This window comes from Schistocerca nitens, chromosome 5 (assembly GCF_023898315.1).
Source record: "Schistocerca nitens isolate TAMUIC-IGC-003100 chromosome 5, iqSchNite1.1, whole genome shotgun sequence".
NCBI lineage: Eukaryota > Metazoa > Arthropoda > Insecta > Orthoptera > Acrididae > Schistocerca > Schistocerca nitens.
This window is the reverse complement of record NC_064618.1, coordinates 656,417,040-656,439,651: the sequence shown is the minus strand read 5'-3', so window position 1 is coordinate 656,439,651 and position 22,612 is coordinate 656,417,040. Positions and strand designations below refer to the sequence as shown.

General features: G+C 39.1%; 1 protein-coding gene across 3 annotated transcripts in view; it reads left to right on the top strand.

The window, feature by feature from the left end:
• Positions 1-22,612, top strand: part of LOC126259422 (uncharacterized) — a 238,473-nt gene that overhangs the window by 42,145 nt on the left and 173,716 nt on the right. For all 3 annotated transcript variants that reach the window (XM_049956207.1, XM_049956206.1, XM_049956205.1), the window contains exon 10: positions 14,940-15,035. In XM_049956207.1, the coding sequence (XP_049812164.1) occupies positions 14,940-15,035 (96 nt within the window). The remainder of the gene's footprint in view (positions 1-14,939; positions 15,036-22,612) is intronic.

Here is a 22,612-nt window from a genome sequence, read left to right as displayed (position 1 = left end):
TTTTCGTATTAGGTGCATTGTGCTGCCACCTACTGCTAGGTTCTCCATATCAGCGACCTCAGTAATCATTAGACATCGTGAGAGAGCAGAGTGGGGCGCTCTGCAGAACTCACGGACTTTGAATGTGGTCAGGTGATTGAGTGTCACTTGTGTCATACGTCTGTATGTGAGATTTCCACACTCCTAAACATACCTATGTCAACTTTTTCTGATGCGATAGTGAAGTGGAAAAATGAAGGGACATGTACAGCACAAAAGCATACAGGTCGACTTTGTATGTTGATTGACAGAGACCGCTGACAGTTGAAGAGGGTCATAATGTGTAATAGGCAGACATCTATCGAGACCATCGCACAGGAATTCCAAACTGCCTCAGGATCCACTGCAAGTATTATGACAGTTAGGCGGAAGGTGATAAAACTTGGATTTCATCATCATGCTCATAAGCCACACATCATGCTGGTAAATGCCAAACGATGCCTCGCTTGGTGTAAAGAGTGTAAACATTGGACAATTAAACAGTGGAAAAACACTGTGTGGGGTGACAAATCATAGTACACAATATGGCGATCCGATGGCAGGGCATCGGTATGGCGAATGCCCGGTGAACGTCACCTGCCAGCGTATGTAGTGGCAACAGTAAAATTCAGAGATGGTGGTGTTACGGTGTGCTCATGTTTTTCATGGAGGGGCCTTGCACCCCTTGTTATTTTGCATGGCACAATCATAGCACAGGCCTACATTGATGTTTTAAACACCTTCTTGCTTCCTGCTGTTGAAGAGCAATTCGGGGATGGCGATTGCATCTTTCAACACGATTGAACACCTGTTCATAATGCACGGCCTGTGGCGGAGAGGTTACATGACAATAACATCCTTGTAATGGACTGACCTCCACAGAGTTCTGACCTAAAGCCTATAGAACACCTTTGGGATGTTTTGGAACGCAGATTTCATGCCAGGCCTCACTGACTGATATCGATACCTCATCTCAGTGCAGCACTCCATGAAGCATGAAGAATGGGCTGTCATTCCCCAAGAAACCTTCCAGCACCTGACTGAATGTACGCTTGTGAGAGTGGAAGCTGTCATCAAAGGGTAAGGGTGGGCCAACACCATATTGAATTCCAGCATTACTGATGGAAGGTGTCACGAACTTGTTTGTCTTTTCAGCCGGGTGTCCAGGTACTTTTGATCATATAGTGTATGTGGTAGATGTGGGTGGAATTGACAGGTCAGGAAATTAAAAATATAGAAAACTAAAAGGGAGTGAAGTAAGGAATAGTTACTGAGAAAAAATGCTGATACTGAAGAAGTTAACATATATTAAGGCGAGATGGGTAGCAAGAACCATGGGTTATGTAACACCTATTCCCACCTGTGTTCTGAGGAACTGGTGGCCGGGTGGAAGAATCCAAATGGCACATGTGCTGAAACAGGCACAGAGTTCACAGCTTTCATGTTGTAGAGCGTGCTCTGCAACAGGGTATTGTGTTGCCAGTATACACGTTTGGCGCCAGTATACACCCTTGCCTATACCAGTTCATCCTAGATGATAACTTGGTGGTAGTCATGACAGTGTAAAAAGGTCAATCATTGTCAACTAACAGCTGGTACACAACATGTTGTTCCACAGGTGGCTCTCCCTTTCATAGTGTACGTTTTGACAGTTGCACGGGTGGTATAGATGATGGTAGGAGGGTGCATAGGGCAAGTCTTGCAGTGGTGATGGTCACAGGGTTAGAAGCCATAGGGTAAGAAATTGGATGCAGAAGGAGCATAGGTGCTGACAAGGATACTGTTGAGATTGGGATGGCGGCAAAAAGCTATTATAGGTGTGGTGGGCAAAATGTCTGACACAGTGGACCTCATTTCAGGGCGTTATTTTAGAAAGTAAAGCCTCATTAAAGTAGCTGATCAGAAAATTCAAGAAAAAAGGTACAAATAAAAATTCTCTGCATACTGTGACCATAAGGCAAAATCATTAAATGAATCTAAATATCAATAAATATGTGCACAAATCTATTTCTAGCAATGTAAACAAGACAATAATTACCTTTACTGAGCTTAGCTATTGCAGAAGGGGAAAAACATGAAACAACCAAAACCAAGACACAATGCACAATTGAAACAATTAAGTGATATCTCATGCATTTGGTGCCAAAAGTGAGCCTATTGGCACCAAACAGTTAATACAAGTGACGCTAGTTCACAGTGCCATGCAGATGTGGGACTTTCATATCCCTGTGAACTTGGTGAGGTAAATTTCTATTAGGTACACAGATGTTCCACTGATCATGAAAGGATGAAGTTCCACATAAAACAGCAACAAGTGAAGTGATCATACTTGAACAGAGATGAGTACATATCACAGTCCGTAAGAATGTCAGTCCAGTAATTTCCGAAGGTGAGTATGCATTCAGTATTCATAAAGCACTGAGTCCTGGGAAGATTGAAGGTAGCTACTAGGCAGTGTCACGGTGCGGCATAGTCTTGGCCTGAACCCTCCTACAGATGGGCCATCAAAGGCAGCTGGCACGAGTAGCCTAGAACTGAGCTGTGACTGCAACTGCCTGCTGGAGGTTTGAGCCATGACGTAAGTATGCAGCAGGTGGAGGAATATTCGTGGGTGCTTGATGCCCACATGACTCAAGGACGCAAGCTAGTTCATTCGATAGCAGCACATTGCTGCTTCATGCTTGCCTATGAACAATGAAGGTGGTCCCTGCCTCATGTGGCAGTGTACTAGCAAGCCACTTAAACTGTCTCCAAGGGGAGGAGCCCCTGCATATCAAGGGCAGCCAGCAGGGCACAGACGTTGTGCTGGCAGTAGGAGTGGCCAACAAAAGGCCAGATGCTAGTCAAAGGGTTTGAGATGTGGTATGACAGAAGGATGCTGAAAATTAACTAGACTGTGCAATAATGAATTAGGAGATTCTCTACAGAATCAGTCAGGAAAAGGAGTGCATGGAATGCACTGACTGGAAAGAGGGACAGGATGAGAAGACATGTTTTAAGACATCAAGGAATAACCTCCATGGTACCAGAGGCAGCCCTACAGAACATAAACAAGTGCGACTCGGAAATGCTAAGATAAAGAGGTTCGCACAGGATGAAGTAGTCGTGGCAGAATAATACAGCGCTTTATGATCATCACCAAACTTCAACAAAAAGCATAGTATGATGTTGGGTCATTATGTTCAAGTCTATATTGCTGTTTATAGAAGTCGGGTGATGACCAGGAAGTATTGTACTCATCTGTACATGGATGTTACTCTGAAACATATTCTTTTGATTGGATATGTATCTCTTTGATTTTTAACTGGCTGTTATATATTTTGTTGTTAATGTATACTGTTCTTGTGCTGTTAAAACTAAGGTAATGGCTTTCATAAGAAAGGAACCAGCCAGATCAACAATCAGTATATATGGTAAAATGTTGAAGGTAATGTCTCATTTCCAGTACACATACATATGAAGACAAGGGTGTAACAAATAATATGAGGGCAACAACAAGAATCTTCAAAGGTAAAGAGAAGAAAGAGATGGAAATGAAATTTTGTAAGTAATGGCTGTTCGCACCTTACTGAAAAGAACAGAATGTTGGCTCTGACAAAGAAATAAACAAAGAAAGAAAGGTCTTAGGTAACTGGAAACAGTAGAAATAAAGGTCCACCCATTTGTAAGAGGGTGCAGCAGACAAGATAAATTCAGTAACATCTTCATAAAGGCAGAACTGTTTGTGAAACAGATTTAGAGGAAGCTCTATAAAATAAAAATGAATGCAAGGAGCATGTTCTGAGCATGTCAGAAACAAAGGTCCCAAAGCACACCTTACATTATGAATCTTTCAGGAGACAATCAGTGGGAATACCAAGGACGAGATGGGGAAACTGAAACAGGTGCATTTTATGCTAACCTGGGAAGGTGGATGAAGAAGAAAATAAAACTATATTAAGTCTGTGAAACTTGAGTTTCTCCAAGCATATAAAATGTTCAAATAATTTACAGGCAAGAATGCAGCTGGGTGATGTCTTTCACAACCACCGATTTTTTTTTTTTTTTTTTTTTTTTTTTTTTTTTTTTTTTTTTTTTTGAGTGGTGCACACACTATCATTTATAAGACACAAATGCAATGTGAGAGCATTGTGCAAGGAAATTTAAAACCTCAGTATGCGAGATGTATGCAGAAAGACAAAACACACACAAACCTCAGTGTGTGGGGTATACACAAAAAGACAAAACACTCACATATGCACACACAACACATTTTTTATAGCACCACCACACAGCCAAAGATAAACAATTTCAAAAGTTATTGATGGTGAATATTAATTACCAACGGGTGAGCAAGTCACATTAACTCTGTCAGTCAGTTGTTTGACCACAATATATATTAATGGGGTCACTTGCTAATTTAATCTTAACTGCTTCCATAATAACACTATCCCAATAGTGAAATATGCATGCCAGAATTTCTGTGTTGTTAAATTTCATAGGATGACCAATGCCAAGGCAATGTTTTGCAGTAACAGATTTGCTCAGCTTTTTAAGTCTGGTTTTTATGTTCAACATACCAGTCCCTCACCTCCCCCTCCTCCCTCTCTCCTTCCTCTCCCCCCTGCCCCCCTTCCCCGTTCCCCCCTTCTCGTCCCCTTATGATTTGACCAGTGTATCACAGTATCACATACCACCTCAGGGGATATGGTAGGCATCTGCCATTAGTTACACATCCCAAAAGGGCTCTAATCTTAAATGGTGGTTGGAAAATGCACGTAACACAGTGTTTCCACAGAATATGACCATTACTGTTGGAAATGCTACCTACTGTAATGCATCACTTTTCTTCCCCAGTACGGGTTTTGTTATTTTAAATTTATTCAAAAGAGTAAAAATGGTATTGAAGAAAGGGTACATAACATTGAGGATCAGAAAAGAAAACATGTAAGCTAGTCATAAAACTGAAAATAAGATATTGGTTTTCTTAGTCTTTTCCTAGGAATTTACTTTCTCATGCAAGAATTAGCTTCAGGCTAAGCAGTTGTCTCTAATATCAAAATATCAATTTCAGTCAAGGAGGCTGCTTGAATTTAAATGCTTTACCACACTGTGTAAGGAAAAAAGGCCATAGACTTTGGTGCCACCTCATTGTTTCTGCCACTCACCTGATTCACTGTTGGTCAGTAGTGGAATGCATAACTAATCTGTCTTTCACTGTAACTGTTCTGGCAAAAAGTGACTTTGAAGTGGGCTAACTCATCTGACAAACTGACAGGGTCTGAGATGATGTGGGCCCTATGGACCAGGGTGTGAAAGCTGAGGCCTGAAAATACAAATCAGTGCGAGGTGGCTTCCTGTAAACAGCACGTCTGAACATATTATTAGCCTCCCTCTTGACCAACACCTTAAGGAAGGGAAAGCAGCTATCCTTTTCCACCTCAATATGAGGCAAATTTTCGGGTGGAGTTAATTTTGAAAAGCTGTTTAAATTCTCATTTCTATGAGGCCAAACAACAAAAGTATCATCTGCATTTCTGAAAAAGCACCTTGGTTTGCAAAGCTGCTGACTTCAGGGTACGTTCCTCAAAATCTTCCATAAACAGAAAGGTAATAATAGATAACATAGGCCTACCCCTTGCAACTTCATTTGTCTGTCCATAGAACCTGTCATTGAATGAAAAGTAAATGGAAGTCAACACACGTCAAAATAGGTTAATCAATGCAGCACAAAACCTAACTCCAATTAACTGTAATGAGTCAGACAGAAGAACATGAGTGAAGATGGACACCACATAAAAACTGACTTAAATATTATAGTCACTCAAACACAGTCCCTTTAATCAACATAAGTGATCTGCTGAGTTCTTAATGTGATGTGCACACTAAACTATTAGTGGGCTCAACAGAGTAGCAATGTATTTTGTTATATGGTAGCACCTGTGCTACTGACAGTAGGTGTAAGAGGAATCCCTTCCTTGTGAATCTTCAGAAGACCATACAATCTAGACACTCCCAACTCTTTTTGTCCAGTTGGCATTGAGTATGTGATATACTGGCTCAAACAGTAAACACACCATCTTTTTATTTATTTTATTTATCCATTTAGATTTTTTTGCGTGGGGTCATCGATATGACAGCATTTGCAAATGTCAATTACATACAGAGCTTACAATTAGTATTATAGGTAGCAATTACAATGATCCAACAATGGAAACTCCATGTTAGAATATTGACAAAGTTAGGAAAAAATGATTGCATTAAAAATGACACATTAAGTTGCAGGCAAACACAATTAAGACACTTCCACATTAACTTTCGGCCACAGCCTTCATCGGGGGGAGGGGGGGGATGGGGGGGGGGGGGGAGAAACCATAAGCACACATTCATTCACATAAATGACTATGGACCTTGCCATTGGTGGGTAGGCTTGCGTGCCTCAGCGATACAGATAGCCGTACCGTAGGTGCAACCACATCGGAGGAGTCTCTGTTGAGAGGCCAGACAAACATGTGGTTCCTGAAGAGGGGCAGCAGCCTTTTCAGTTGTTGCGGGGGCAACAGTCTGACTGATGATTGACTGATCTGGCCTTGTAACACTAACCAAAATGGCCTTGCTGTGCTGGTACTGCGAATGGCTGCAAGCAAGAGGGAAACTACAGCTGTAATTTTTCCTGAGGGCATTTAGCTTTACTTTTTGGTTAAATGACGATGGCGTCCTCTTGTGTAAAATATTCTGGAGATAAAATAGTCCCCACTCGGATCTCCGGGCGGAGACTACACAGGAGGCCGTCGTTATCAGGAGAAAGAAAACTGGCATTCTACGGATCGGAGCGTGGAATGTCACATCCCTTAATCGGGCAGGTCGGTTAGAAAATTTAAAAATGGAAATGGATCGGTTAAAGTTACATATAGTGGGAATTAGTGAAGTTCGATGGCAGGAGGAACAAAACTTCTGGTCAGGTGAATACAGGGTTATAAATACAAAATCAAATAGGGGTCATGCCGGAGTAGGTTTAAGAATGAATAAAAAAATAGGAGTGCGGGTAAGCTACTACAATCAGCATAGTGAACACATTATTGTGGCCAAGATACACACAAAGCCCACGCCTACCACAGTAGTACAAGTTTATATGCCAATTAGCTCTGCAGATGACAAAGACATTGATGAAATGTATGGTGAGATAAAAGAAATTATTCAGATAGTGAAGGGAGACGAAAATGTAAAGCTCATGGGTGACTGGAATTTGATAGTAGGAAAAGGAAGAGAAGGAAACGTAGTAGATGAATATGGAATGGGGGTAAGAAATGAAAGAGAAAGCCGCCTGATAGAATTTTGCACAGAGCATAACTTAATCATAGCTAACACTTGGTTCAAGAATCATGAAAGAAGGTTATATACATGGAAGAGGCCTGGAGATACTAGAAGGTTGCAGATAGATTATGCAATGGTAAGACAGAGATTTAGGAACCAGGTTTTAAATTGTAAGACATTTCCAGGGGCAGATGTGGACTCTGACCACATTTGTTGGTTATGAACTGTAGATAAAAAATGAAGAAACTGCAAAAAGGTGGGAATTTAAGGAGATGGAACCTGGATAGACTGACAGAACCAGAGGTTGTACAGAGTTTCAGGAAGAGCATAAGGGAAGGATTGACAGGAATGGGGGAAAGAAATACAGTAGAAGAAGAATGGGTAGCTTTGAGGGATGGAGTAGTGAAGGCAGCAGAGAATCAAGTTGGTAAAAAGACGAGGGCTGGTAGAAATCCTTGGGTAACAGAAGAAATATTGAATTTAATTGATGAAAGGAGAAAATATAAAAATGCAGAAAAAGAAGCAGGCAAAAAGGAATACAAACATCTAAAAAATGAGATCGACAGGAAGTGCAAAATGGCTAAACAGGGATGGCTAGAGGACAAATGAAAGTATGTAGAGGCTTATCTCACTAGGGGTAAGATAGATACTGCCCACAGTAAAATTAAAGAGACCTTTGGAGAAAAGAGAACCACTTGTATGAATATCAAGAGCTTTGATGGAAACCCAGTTCTAAGCAAAGAAGGGAAAGCAGAAAGGTGGAAGGAGTATATACAGGGTCTATACAAGAGTGGAAAAACCGGTAGAAGCGGACCTCGGGGAAGATCAGTTTGGATTCCGTAGAAATGTTGGAACACGTGAGGCAATACTAACCTTACGACTTATCTTAGAAGAAAGATTAAGAAAAGGCAAACCTACGTTTCTAGCATTTGTAGACTTAGAGAAAGCTTTTGACAACGTTAACTGGAATACTCTCTTTCAAATTCTAAAGGTGGCAGGGGTAAAATACAAGGAGCGAAAGGCTATTTACAATTTTTACAGAAACTAGATGGCAGTTATAAGAGTCGAGGGGCATGAAAGGGAAGCAGTGGTTGGGAAAGGAGTGAGACAGGGTTGTAGCCTCTCCCCGATGTTATTCAATCTGTATATTGAGCAAGCAGTAAAGGAAACAAAAGAAAAATTCGGAGTAGGTATTAAAATTCATGGAGAAGAAGTAAAAACTTTGAGGTTCGCCGATGACATTGTAATTCTGTCAGAGACAGCAAAGGACTTGGAAGAGCAGTTGAACGGAATGGACAGTGTCTTGAAAGGAGGATATAAGATGAACATCAACAAAAGCAAAACGAGGATAATGGAATGTAGTCTAATTAAATCGGGTGACGCTGAGGGGATTAGATTAGGAAGTGAGACACTTAAAGTAGTAAAGGGGTTTTGCTATTTAGGGAGTAAAATAACTGATGATGGTCGAAGTAGAGAGGATATAAAATGTAGACTGGCAATGGCAAGGAAATCGTTTCTGAAGAAGAGAAATTTGTTAACATCGAGTATAGATTTAAGTGTCAGGAAGTCGTTTCTGAAAGTATTTGTATGGAGTGTAGCCATGTATGGAAGTGAAACATGGACGATAACCAGTTTGGACAAGAAGAGAATAGAAGCTTTCGAAATGTGGTGCTACAGAAGAATGCTGAAGATAAGGTGGGTAGATCACGTAACTAATGAGGAGGTATTGAATAGGATTGGGGAGAAGAGAAGTTTGTGGCACAACTTGACTAGAAGAAGGGATCGGTTGGTAGGACATGTTTTGAGGCATCAAGGATCACAAATTTAGCATTGGAGGGCAGCGTGGAGGGTAAAAATCGTAGAGGGAGACCAAGAGATCAATACACTAAGCAGATTCAGAAGGATGTAGGTTGCAGTAGGTACTGGGAGATGAAGAAGCTTGCACAGGATAGAGTAGCATGGAGAGCTGCATCAAACCAGTCTCAGGACTGAAGACTACAACAACAACAACAACAACAACATACAAGAGTGATGTACTTGAGGACAGTATTATGGGAATGGAAGAGGATGTAGATGAAGATGATATGGGAGATATGATACTGCACAAAGAGTTTGACAGAGCACTGAAAGACCTGCGTCGAAACAAGGCCGCGGGAGTACCCAACATTCCATTAGAACTACTGACAGCCTTGGGAGAGCCAGCCCTGACAAAACTCTACCATTTGGTGAGCAAGATGTATGAGACAGGCGAAATACCCTCAGACTTCAAGAAGAATATAATAATTCCAATCCCAAAGAAAGCAGGTGTTGACAGATGTGAAAATTACCAAACTATCAGTTTAATAAGTCATTGCTGCAAAATACTAATGCGAATTCTTTAGAGACGAATGGAAAAACTGGTAGAAGCCGATCTCAGGGAAGATCAGTTAGGATTCTTTATAAATACTGGAACACGTGAGGCCATAGTGACCTTACGACTTAGCTTAGAAGATAGATTAAGAAAAGGCAAACCTACATTTCTAGCATTTGTAGACTTAGAGAAAGCTTTTGACAATGTTGCCTGGAATAGTCTCTTTCAAATTCTGAAGGTGGCAGGGATAAAATACAGGGAGCGAAAGGCCATTTACAATTTCTATAGAAACCAGATGGGAGTTATAAGTGTCGAGGGGCATGAAATGGAAGCAGTGGTTGGGAAGGGAGTGAGACATGGTTGTAGCCTCTCCCCGATGTTATTCAACGTGTATATTGAGCAAGCAGTAAAGGAAACAAAAGAAAAATTCGGAGTAGGTATTAAAATCCATGGAGAAGAAATGAAAACTTGGAGGTTCGCTGATGACCTTGTAATTCTGTCAGAGAGGGCAAAGGACTTGGAAGAGCAGTTGAACGGAATGGACAGTGTCTTGAAAGGAGGATATAAGATGAAAATCAACAAAAGCAAAACAAGGATAGTGAAATGTAGTGGAATTAAGTCAGGTGATGCTGAGGGAATTAGATTAGGAAATGAGACACTTAAAGTAGTAAAGGAGTTTTGCTATTTGGGCAGCAAAATAACTGATGATGGTTGCAGTAGACAGGATATAAAATGTAGACTGGCAATGCCAAGGAAAGCCTTGCCGGAAAGAGAAATTTGCTAACATCGAGTATAGATTTAAGTGTCAGGAAGTCGTTTCTGAAAGTATTTGTATGGTGTGTAGCCATGTATGGAAGTGAAATGCGGACAATAAATAGTTTGGACAAGAAGAGAATAGAAGCTTTCAAAATGTGGTGCTACAGAAGAATGCTGAAGATTAGATCACATAACTAATGAGGAGGTATTGAATAGAATTGGGGAGAAGAGCAGTTTGTGGCACAACTTGACAAGAAGAAGGGACCGGTTGGTAGGACATGTTCTGAGGCATCAAGGGATCACCAATTTAGTACTGGAGGGCAGCGTTGAGGCTAAAAATCGCAGAGGGAGACAAAGAGATGAATACACTAAGCAGATTCAGAAGGATGTAGGTTGCAGTAGGTACTGGGAGATGAAGAAGTTGGCACAGGATAGAGTAGCATGGAGAGCTGCATCAAACCAGTCTCTGGACTGAAGACCACAACAACAACAAGAACAAGCAAGCGCACCTTTTGCACACATGACCACTGTCTTTGGCAGTTGGAACCAGAGTGTGTACTGGTCTGAGCTGCCGGAGATGGCGGTCGTGCGTGCATGAGGTGCGCTTGCTTATGTGTATGAATGTGTATGTGTATCTCTTTCTTTATCTGACAAAGGCTGTGCCCAAAAGCTAATGTGCAAGTGTCTTTTTAATTGTGCCTGTGTACAACTAACACATCATTTTTACTGTAAGTAGCAGTCTATCTTTTTCTTACATTCTTGAAATTACAGTGTTCAATAATTATTGTCAAAGCACATTACAATCTTCACTCATATTAGGAGAGTGAGAATCATTAATTTGCCATGTATCATAAATTCTGTACTTCATAAAATAATATTCTTGGTTTATAAAAACCACTTGAAATTGCTATTGTCTACTCTGCATATACATTGATTGTTACAATACGTCAGAGGTCCCTAATAAATGTTTACTACTTTGGAAGTTTGTTAAGTGAATACAGACACCTTTCATCTGCTTTTTTTTTTTTTTTTGAACTGTTTTTTATTACTGGAACAAAAATTGTTTTCAGGGATTCTTGCTGTTTGTTAGGATATTAGCCCATTAATGTACGGACTCTTTTCAGTCATTTTTAATTTATTTTATTGCCTGAAATAGTTACCATTGGACGTGGGATTGTGATCACATAGATCACTACATTTAATTACTTCAGTTTTCTGGCAAACAAAAAAGAAATTAATTTATAGAGGTACCAATAGTAGATGGCACAAAGTATTTGTGTTCTATGAAAACTTCATGGCAAGAATCTTTGTTGCCCGGTACATGTGTAATCCTTAGTCCTCATTTTTGTGGCAGCAGTAATTTGTTTGTTAAGGTGTATATCTGCAGCGCAACCCCATATTTCTATGCAGTAGATAAGACAGTGATGTATTGTGCTGTAATTTACAATTTACCGGCTATGGTTGGGCACCATTTTGGACAGCTGGCTAAGAAAATACAGGCCATTACTGATTTTATTATACACAGCATTAATATAATATTGTTAATCCACTGGAGGTTTGAATCTAGTTGAACACCTAGGAATTTAGAGATGTTTGCTTCCACCACCACTGGCACAGATGCCATTTATGCATGAGTGCTCTGAGCTGCCAGTTTCAAATCTTAGCATCTGAGATTTACTTACATTGATCTTTATGTGTTGAGCTTGGAAATTTGAACTTAATTATTGTATCCCATTAGTTGCTGAAAATTCCACTTCCTCACAGTCTTTGCCATAGTATGAAACTGTCTCATCTTCAGGATAATTTGCTTTGTGAGGGTTGAAGGGTTTACCATGTCATTAATATATGCTAGAAAAAGGAAAGAGACAAGAATTGAGCCTTGGTGGACTCCTTGTATCACTGTTTCACTTGTGGATTTGAAAGCTGAAACCTTATCAGTTTGATTCTGGAAATAATCCCATTTTCCCACCATAGCTGTGGCATTGCCCTTGTTCACAGGAAGGGGATCAGTATCGGGATCCATCCTAAGTGAATGCAAAGCAGCCCTGTCAGCTGCTGTAATATTATTCTTGGGTGAAGATGCCCCAGTCAAAACAAGACATGTTTCTTTTGTAACCTCCTTGGCAACATCAGAAGCTAGTTCAAAAACAACCTGTTCAACAGAACTTACAAAATCAACATCTTATAAATGCTTGAGTATCAGTGCAAAGTTTAAATCTGTTGACAACATGGATAAAACTGCATTGTCCGAAGCTTTCTCCATGAGATTTATCACAGAACATCAAGATGTGATATTACACTCCAAGCTGCGAAATGTTGAAACATAGCTGAATGCCAGGCAGTTATGGAATAAAATTCCTATTCAAACTAGGACCAAGAAGCTCTATCCAGGCAACCTTCAAATGAAGCCCAAAATAATTTCTTGGAAACAAAATCCAACTGTTGGTGAGTGAAAAAGATCCTTTCACGAACAGTAGCCGAGCTAGCGCATTGGTTGATGTGATGAGCAGCAGGAGAATTAATATAATATTAAATCAGCCGAGAAGGGCTGCTTTGTGTTCACTCAAAGTGGATGCTGATATTATTATCTCGCCTGTGGGCAAGAGCAGTGCTGTATGGTAGTGTTGGACAAGCAAGATTACATTCAAATGATGCAGTGTTTACTATTTGATCCAAAGTATTGCAGTCTTTGTGCTGACTTGACAAAAAGGGTTGATAGGAAGACTTGACAATCTCCTGAAGGAAAGTTTCTTGTCGCAAGAGACTATCAAGAATCTTAACCTTGTAGCACATTGTCAGTAACATTGTTGCACTGAGACACCATGTAGCAAAATACCTTGCTACTCTGTTGAACCCACTAATAGTTTGCTGCATGCATCACATTAACAACTCCGCATATTTCTTATGTCAATTAGAGGGTCTGAATTTGAGTTTACTGTGATATTTAAGTAAGTTTTGATGTAGTCTCTATCTTTGTTCATGTTCGTCTGTCATATTTATTATATTTAATTGAGGTTAGGTTTGATGTTGAATTGAATAACCTATTTTGACATGGATTGCCTTTCATTTACTTTTTATCTAGTGATCCATTCTATCAACAGATAGGTGATATTGCGGCAGGGAGCCCTTTTTCACCTCTTATTGCCAATTTGTTTATGGAAGATATCAAGGAATCTTCATCTCAGACCTTGAAAGTTTTTCAGCTGAGTTAGTCCACATCGAAGTCACCTTTTGCCAGAATGGTTATAATGAAAGACAGATCATAAGTGTGGGCTGTCAACCAACTGTGAACTGTTGTAAGAAAATAAAATGCCTCCAACTGTCCTTATGATATTATTTATTGTGTAGCTATCAGTTTTGGCAGTGCAATGCGCCATCTTCAGGCCTTAGTTGATGCTGAAGAGGTTATCACAACCATATATATGATGCACGGTTGACGGTTGACAGTTGATGGTTGGAGAGACGATATCACAGCTACAGCTAGTCTGTGTAAACCAGTTATGTTGGCCACTGGTGCATCATATATATGGATCGTGATAATCCATTCAGTGTCAACTAAAGCCTGAAGATGGTGCATTGCAGTGCCAAAACTGGTAGCTGCACAATAAATAAGATCATGTGTTTCATTTTCTTACAGTAGTGAATGGCCATGGTCACCCAGACATCCAGTCAAAAGGATGGACATACAAAAACTGTGAACTTGGTGAGCAATAGAAATAACAAGGTGGTACCTAAATTGATGACCTTTTTGCCTTATGTAGATAGCATTTCCAACAGGATTGGTCATATTCTGTGGACATCTTGTGAAGTGTGGTTTTCAGTGACTGTCTAAGATTGGGATTCTCTTATGGTCTATAGAGGAGGTTGTCTACCTTAACCTGTGCATAGGATGTCATGCATTGGTCAGACTATAAGGACTGTGGAGAACCACTGTATTGAGCATAAGTTTCACACGCCCTTAAAACAACTGAGCAAATCTGCTATTGCACAATGTTGGTTTGGCATCAGTCATTCTGTGGAATAAAACAACATAGAGATTCTGGCATACACTTCCTGCTATTAGGTTTGTGCTATTAAGGAAGCAGTTGAGATTAAATTATCAAATGACTGTAAAAATATAGTCAGAGGTTTTTGCTTAAATTCTACATGGAATCCTGCTCTTTGCCTAGTGAAACAACAGAAGGAGAGAGCGAATGCGACTTGTTCACCAATTGGTAATTAATATTCACTACCGATAACTTCTGCCATTGGTCATCTTTGCTTGTGAGAAGGCAATAGTATTTATGGTTTATGCATTGTGTCTCTGTGAAAGCCCTGCATACCAAGGTTTTAAATTACACAGCAATCTCAGGTTGCATTTGTACCTTGAAAATATCGGGGTCGAAGACGTCACCCAACTGTATTTTTGTAAATTGTTTGATGCAACAAGTCTTATTAAATATTGTCTTTTTTTCCTGTTTTGCTATGTTTAACCATTCTTACATGTAAAATAGTGACAGGAAATGTGCTTTTCATGTTCCAGGAAGCAAAAATTTGTAAAGCTGAAGTATCTGAAGGAATTATGCAGCCATCATTGGAACTTCAAAATTTCTCATGCAGTGGTTTGCCAGATAAACAGGTAAATGCTTTGAAACATAATTTCATTAATTGCTTTGGAATTAATAATAATATCTAGGTTGAAATACAGAGTTTTCGTAAACTATGCTAGTATTGAATGATCACACAATAAGCAGGTGAAAGATGATGATAACTAGGATCCACTTGTAATAAAATTTATCTTAAGTGCCTGTTCGGTGTCTGATGTTCCTGTGTAAATACTTTAATTTAGATACTGTCTGCACATCTGTTTAAATGTGTTTTGTATTTCTTTAAGTGATCCAGTGTACAGTCACGGGACTCAACCATTAACATGGATAATTTCATATTTCAGAGTTTTAAATATGCCTGCTTGGTGCAGTGACCGTTTATAAATTAAAGTTGAACTAATTAAGCCCTCGGTCACAATTTTTAGTCTTTTTGACCATGTTTCAACACTTCTTAGAGTGTCTTCATCAGAATTTAAATATTTAAAGTGGCATGTCATGTATAAAATAAACAACAAGCCAGAAGGGCTTTAGTCACAAAATTTTTAAAAAGAATTCATGAAAGGTGAGCCACTGTGGGCTGCTCATACCTATAAATCCACAGGTAGCAACAGACGCAGTCTGTTGTGATTAAAGCCCTTCTAGTGTGTTATTTATTTTATACATGACATGCCACTTTAAATATTTAAATTCTGATGAAGAATCTCTTAGAAGTGTTGAAATCTGGTCAAAAAGACTAAAAATTGTGACCGAGGGCTTATTTAGTTCAACTTTAATTTCATATTTGCGTTTTTTTTCCTTCTGTTTCCCACAGGTAGTAAAACATTTTGTCTGCTTGCCCATTGAAAATAACTTCAGTCTGTGACATTGATTTTTCTGCCTGTTTTGTATTTACACGACTGTGGACCTACATTATGGCATTCTGCCAGAACTTTCCTTACTGTATTTACAAAATTTATTTTGCAAACAAGGGAAACTCCAGCATTGATGATATAAATTTGAAACCGTTTATTATTATTATTATTATTATTGCATATTGATTTCTATCACAGAGTGATCACCTTAAGTGCAAGACCAAGTCCACTGAACTCATATACTCGTGCACAAAATATAACTTCAGATGTAGATGTTTATTGTGAAGAACATGCTAACCAGCAGGTAAGATCCAAACTTGGGGTGGGGGGGGGGGGGGGGGGGGTTCAAATTTATACAACCAGTCCTGGATTTCACCTTGTTAGCAATATTTGTTGTGTGGGTGTGGTGCACTAACTTCCTAATGGAATGTGGCATACTTTTTATTGTACAGTATATTTAGTTTTCTCCCATTTCAGTTCAGCCAAGAAGAATGAATGCTTGTATGCTGTTGTGCAACTTATTATTAGCCTAATTTTATCCCAGAATCTGTATGAGATCAGTATGTAGGTGACTAAAGAATATTCATTGTTTCTATTGTGAACAGCGTGTTTTGGAGTTTTATTTATGAGATACATTGTCTCTTTCTTAGTGTTGGCCACTTACAATTTTTGAACATTTATGTTACAGTCTCTCACCAGTCAAATAATTTTGTGTTTATTTGAACTGCACTTCTTTTATACTCTTAATGTCTCCTGTTAATTTGACATGATATGGGTTACATACTGTCTTGAGCAGCATTTAGGTATGGGGTGTACTGGTGTTTTGTTTGCAATCAGTTTTTTGTCGCACATGGCTCTTAAAAAATTTCATTCCTGCAGCAAATCTAGTTAGGTATCTCAGGACATTCTAAGGCATTGATGTGGTACTGAATCAAAAGTGTTTTGAAAGCCCAGAAACACTAAATGACTACTGACAGTCTTGGGTGTAGAGAAAGAGGTAGATCTTGCAATATCTGTATAGTTGGAACCTGTGGTTTTACCACTTTCCCGTCTTTTTTCCATGGTGCATCTTTTGAGTGGTGTGGCTCTCAATTTTTTTACTAATCATCTGCCTGCAGGTCAATATTAGCGCTTTCATAATTTAAATATCAGCAGTTGTTACACAACTTTCGTACACATAGTGTGTAATCTTATTTTGGCTTTGAACATACTTTTGTTTTCTCCAGCACCTGTGCATCGTGCTATCTTTCTTTTTTCATTGCATCTTTACTAAAACTCTCAATGCTAGAATTCAAGTTTTTGTGCAATACAAAGGACTGTCACTTTTGATTAAACCATTTCCTGTTTTAGACAAATTCTAGTTAATTACTTTCTTTTATGTATCTGTTTAATTTTTAACTATGCACCTATCGTTGGATTTCTCATTGCCAAAGTCAACGTTGATGCGGTTATTGTATCCCCCATAGAGACAAGTTCATTTATTTGTTGTTATTATTTTATTATATATTTTATGTCCTTCATTGGACCACTCTAATTGACTATACAAAGGTTTATACAAGGAGCTGTAGTTATTCAGTAAAGTTCATTAATATTGAAGTTAAGATAATTTTCACACCGTGTCAAATAATACTGCTGCTTTGGAGGAAATAAGAAGCTCCATTTGTTCACCAAGATTGACTTACACATATGTGATCATCAAGACAACACTTGAACAAATGGAAATTATATTCATTTTAAAATGACGAACATGGACATTCATTATTAGATTTGGCTGGCCAAAAGCTTATTTGTGACAGTCATTTTGTTGTGCTTATCTGTGACTCAGCATCTCTGCTATAAGGTGAGTGGCAACCCTTTCATAACATTTAAAAGAAGAGTTATGCTTCGGATATCTAGGCTGAAGGGAAGGCAGAGCATTTTGCTTGGAATGGGTGGCAGCTGTGAAAGTGGAGTTGCTGTTGCTTATTGGTCAGTTTTATTTGAACTGAGATAGCAATGTTAGCTTAAATGAGATGGAAGTCAGTGTCAAGGATGGTAGCTTTGAATCTGAAAAAAGACCAAGTTTTCTTTGAGTTGGGAAAATAAGACAAGCTGTTGCAGGAAATGGAGAAGTTGTTCTTCACTACAAGTCCGGACAACAAAGTTGTCGTTGGTAAATCTGTACCAACCCAAGGAACCCAGCTTCTAGGTGGCGAGAAATTCCTCTTCCGTGCAGCCAATGAAAAGTTAGACATAGGATCGTGCCATCCTGGTTCAGGTGATGGTCCCACTTATTTATTTTGAAGTTTGTTCCTCACATGTAAAGTAGTTATGGGTAAGAACAAAGTTGGCTAGGATGATACTAAATGAGATTTTAGGGGTACTTTCATGTGGGTGTTGATAGATTTAGTGTTCTGTGGCTGAGAGGCAGTGTGTGTGGAATTTGGCATAGAGTGAGGTCAAATCAGCAGTAATAAGGGGATTCTAGGCAGCGCCAGCCTGTTTGATGCCATCCAAATCTTGCCGAATTTCTTTTTTGCCATACTTCTGGATGATTCTTAGGAACTTTAAAGAACTGTAAAATGATCGTACACAACTCAGTAGAAATTAACTTTACCCTCATTCATATTTATTGTTTTGAAACACTGTAAATGATCAGCTTGCTTGTCATGAACTATTTAAATTTAACATCACAGATCAGTAAGTTACATAGGCTGCCATTAGCCTAGCAAAAAATTATAAGTGACATCACAAACAAACATGTTATTTTGAATAGAAATTTACGTATTCACTCCCAGATGCAGACTAAGTGACACGGAACATTACATTATGATTATTAAACACTGACTGACTAACATAAGTAGTAACTGTGTTAGTTGAATGTTAAACACTGACTGATTGTGACCATGTGTACGATGCCTTATAAAGACATGCATAAAACAGAAATTACAAAATGGGAAAATATAAGACTATTACATTTTAGGCATTAACATTAAACACAAGAAAAAATTTAACTATAATTTGTATAATCATAAAACAGAAAAATAATAGGTACTGTTTTATGAAGTGGAAGTTTTAATGTGCACGGACATTTCGAAAGACCACCAAAAATCTTCTGGAAAGTTAAATTTTATTATTTGATAGTTAACAAAGTAATGTTATTTTAAGAAATTTATACATTTTGCAATCGGAAACTTCATGGCTACAAAACTACAGTAGTGGAATTTGCACAGTATTGCTTTTGAAGGTTCAAACATTCTGTTATGTTATTATTTTGAATACAATTAGTTTCTGAAATATTAAGTTTTCAGGAAAAGTAAAATGTTTGTTTGAAACAGGAGAATGGGGGTTTCCAAAGAGCTGTGTCAATATTGAACCAGTTAATTTTTAGCAGGCCAAATTTTGAAGTGCACAAGGTTGACAGGTATTGTAAATTACGAATATACCATCAAAGAAATGTATCTCCAGAAACTGAATACAGTATACTGTTGTCATCAGTAGTTGAAAACTACAATGTCTGAAAAAAAAAGTAAAACACGCAAAGGACATGATTGGATGTCGTTGTAACTTTGTACCTAATCAGACAATTGGCTAGTACATAAATAATAAGAGTTGAAATTCTCTGGGTTTGGTAGAGTAGCTTGTTACCAGGCCCAGTAAAGTATATGCAAGGGGTCATTAAAAGCATCAGATGTCGAGAGATCACTGTGAACGACACAGAGATGCTTTGTATGAGGGCAAGGCAGCATTATAAAGTGTCTGACAGAGTTTTGAAGGGACCTCATTATGGGTCTCCATTTTGGTGGCTGGTCAAATCATGCAATATCCAGATTTGTGGGGCATTTGGGTGTGACAGTGTCCCGAAGTTGGACTGCATGGGAACGTGAGACCAGGCATATTCATGGTTGAGGTTCCAGTCAACCGCATCTGACCACCACAGGGGAGGATGATAATTTTGTGCACCAAGCATATCATAACCTTCCACAACTTTACCTGGTGTCTGAGAACAAGTAGTGGACTCCCTGCATCATTCTGCGTTATCACACACTACTGGTTGAACGCTAACATAGCCATACTATGGAACCGCTGTCCTATGCATGAGCTACCATTGACACTGCAACACAAGCAGTTAGATTTGTAATGGTGCCATGACTGGGAAGTGTGGAATGCAGATGAATGGCATTGTATTTAACAGTGAAGCATGGTTCTGCGCTGCCCCACATGAACATTGTGTGAGAGTGTGGTGACACCCTCAGGTGGGGTTCTTTTCTTCAGATACTTTTGAGAGGTACAGCGTTGTTATCCTGGCATCATGGTGTGGGGAACCATCAGGTATGACTTTGAGTTTGGCTGATATTGAGTAAACTCTTATGGTACAATGGTATGTCATGTCACCTTTCATGCGACACTTTCGTGCTATCTTTCATGGACATCCTGCATCCTCATCAATATGTGACACTGATGTGGTGCTATTTTTCAGTAGGACAATGCTCATCTACAGTAGTACATGTCTCTATCAACTGTCTGCTTGATGTTTGATATTAAGGCACTCATGTGGTCAGCAACAGCCCCAGATCTGTCCCCGATAGAACATATGAGGAACCAGCTTGGACATCAACTGTGTCTCACTGCTAGTGACCAGGATATCAAGCGCCAGTTCCTGCAGTTTTGAGCCAGCGTGCATGAGGAGAGGATGCAACACCTTTGTGAGAATCTTTCTAATCGAATCAGTGCAAGCATCGTGGCCAGAGGGGTACAATGTCATACTGTAAGTTTTTTGTAAGTTTGAATCAATTTTGAAATCACTAAAATGAAATCTTTTCCTCTCATCGTAAAAGGAGGTTGTAAGAATCATAAAAGAAGGTTATATACATGGAAGAATGCTGGAGATACTAGAAGATATCAGATAGATTATATAATGGTAAGACAGAGATTTAGGAACCAGGTTTTAAATTGTAAGACATTTCCAGGGGCAGATGTGGACTCAGACCACAATCTATTGGTTATGAACTGTAGATTAAAACTGAAGAAACTGCAAAAAGGTGGGAATTTAAGGAGATGGGACCTGGATAAACTGACTAAACCAGAGGTTGTACAGAGTTTCAGGGAGAGCATAAGGGAACAATTGACAGGTATTGAGGAAAGAAATACAGTAGAAGAAGAATGGGTAGCTTTGAGGGATGGAGTAGTGAAGGCAGCAGAGAATCAAGTTGGTAAAAAGACGAGGGCTGGTAGAAATCCTTGGGTAACAGAAGAAATATTGAATTTAATTGATGAAAGGAGAAAATATAAAAATGCAGAAAAAGAAGCAGGCAAAAAGGAATACAAACATCTAAAAAATGAGATCGACAGGAAGTGCAAAATGGCTAAACAGGGATGGCTAGAGGACAAATGAAAGTATGTAGAGGCTTATCTCACTAGGGGTAAGATAGATACTGCCCACAGTAAAATTAAAGAGACCTTTGGACAAAAGAGAACCACTTGTATGAATATCAAGAGCTTTGATGGAAACCCAGTTCTAAGCAAAGAAGGGAAAGCAGAAAGGTGGAAGGAGCATATAGAGGGTCTATACAAGAGTGATGTACTTGAGGACAGTATTATGGGAATGTAAGAGGATGTAGATGAAGATGAATATGAAATGGGAGATATGATACTGCGTGATGAGTTTGACAGAGCACTGAAAGACCTGAGTCGAAACAAGGCCCTGGGAGTAGACAACATTCCATTAGAACTACTGACGGCCTTGGGAGAGCAAGTCCTGACAAAACTCTACCATCTGATGAGCAAGATGTATGAGACAGGTGAAATACCCTCAGACTTCTAGAAGAATATAATAATTCCAATCCCAAAGAAAGCAGGTGTTGACAGGTGTGAAAATTACCAAACTATCAGTTTAATAAGTCTCAGCTGCAAAATACTAACGCGAATTCTTTACAGACGAATGGAAAAACTGGTAGAAGCTGATCTCAGGGAAGATCAGTTAGGATTCTGTAGAAATGTTGGAACACGTGAGGCAATACTGACCTTACGACTTATCTTAGAAGAAAGATTGACGAAAGGCAAACCTACATTTCTAGCATTTGTAGACTTGGAGAAAGCTTTTGACAATGTTGACTGGAATACTCTCTTTCAAATTCTAAAGGTGGCAGGGGTAAAATACAAGGAGCGAAAGGCTATTTACAATTTTTACAGAAACTAGATGGCAGTTATAAGAGTCGAGGGGCATGAAAGGGAAGCAGTGGTTGGGAAAGGAGTGAGACAGGGTTGTAGCCTCTCCCCGATGTTATTCAATCTGTATATTGAGCAAGCAGTAAAGGAAACAAAAGAAAAATTCGGAGTAGGTATTAAAATCCATGGAGATGAAATAAAATCTTTGAGGTTCGCCGATGACATTGTAATTCTGTCAGAGACAGCAAAGGACTTGGAAGAGCAGTTGAATGGAATGGACAGTGTCTTGAAAGGAGGATATAAGATGAACATCAACAAAAGCAAAACAAGGATAATGGGTTGTAGTCTAATTAAGTCGGGTGATGCTGAGGGAATTAGATTAGGAAATGAGACACTTAAAGTAGTAAAGGGGTTTTGCTATTTGGGCAGCAAAATAACTGATGATGGTTGAAGTAGACAGGATATAAAATGTAGACTGGCAATACCAAGGAAAGCCTTTCCGGAAAGAGAAATTTGTTAACATCGAGTATAGATTTAAGTGTCAGGAAGTCGTTTCTGGAAGTATTTGTATGGAGTGTAGCCATATATGGAAGTGAAGCATGGATGATAAA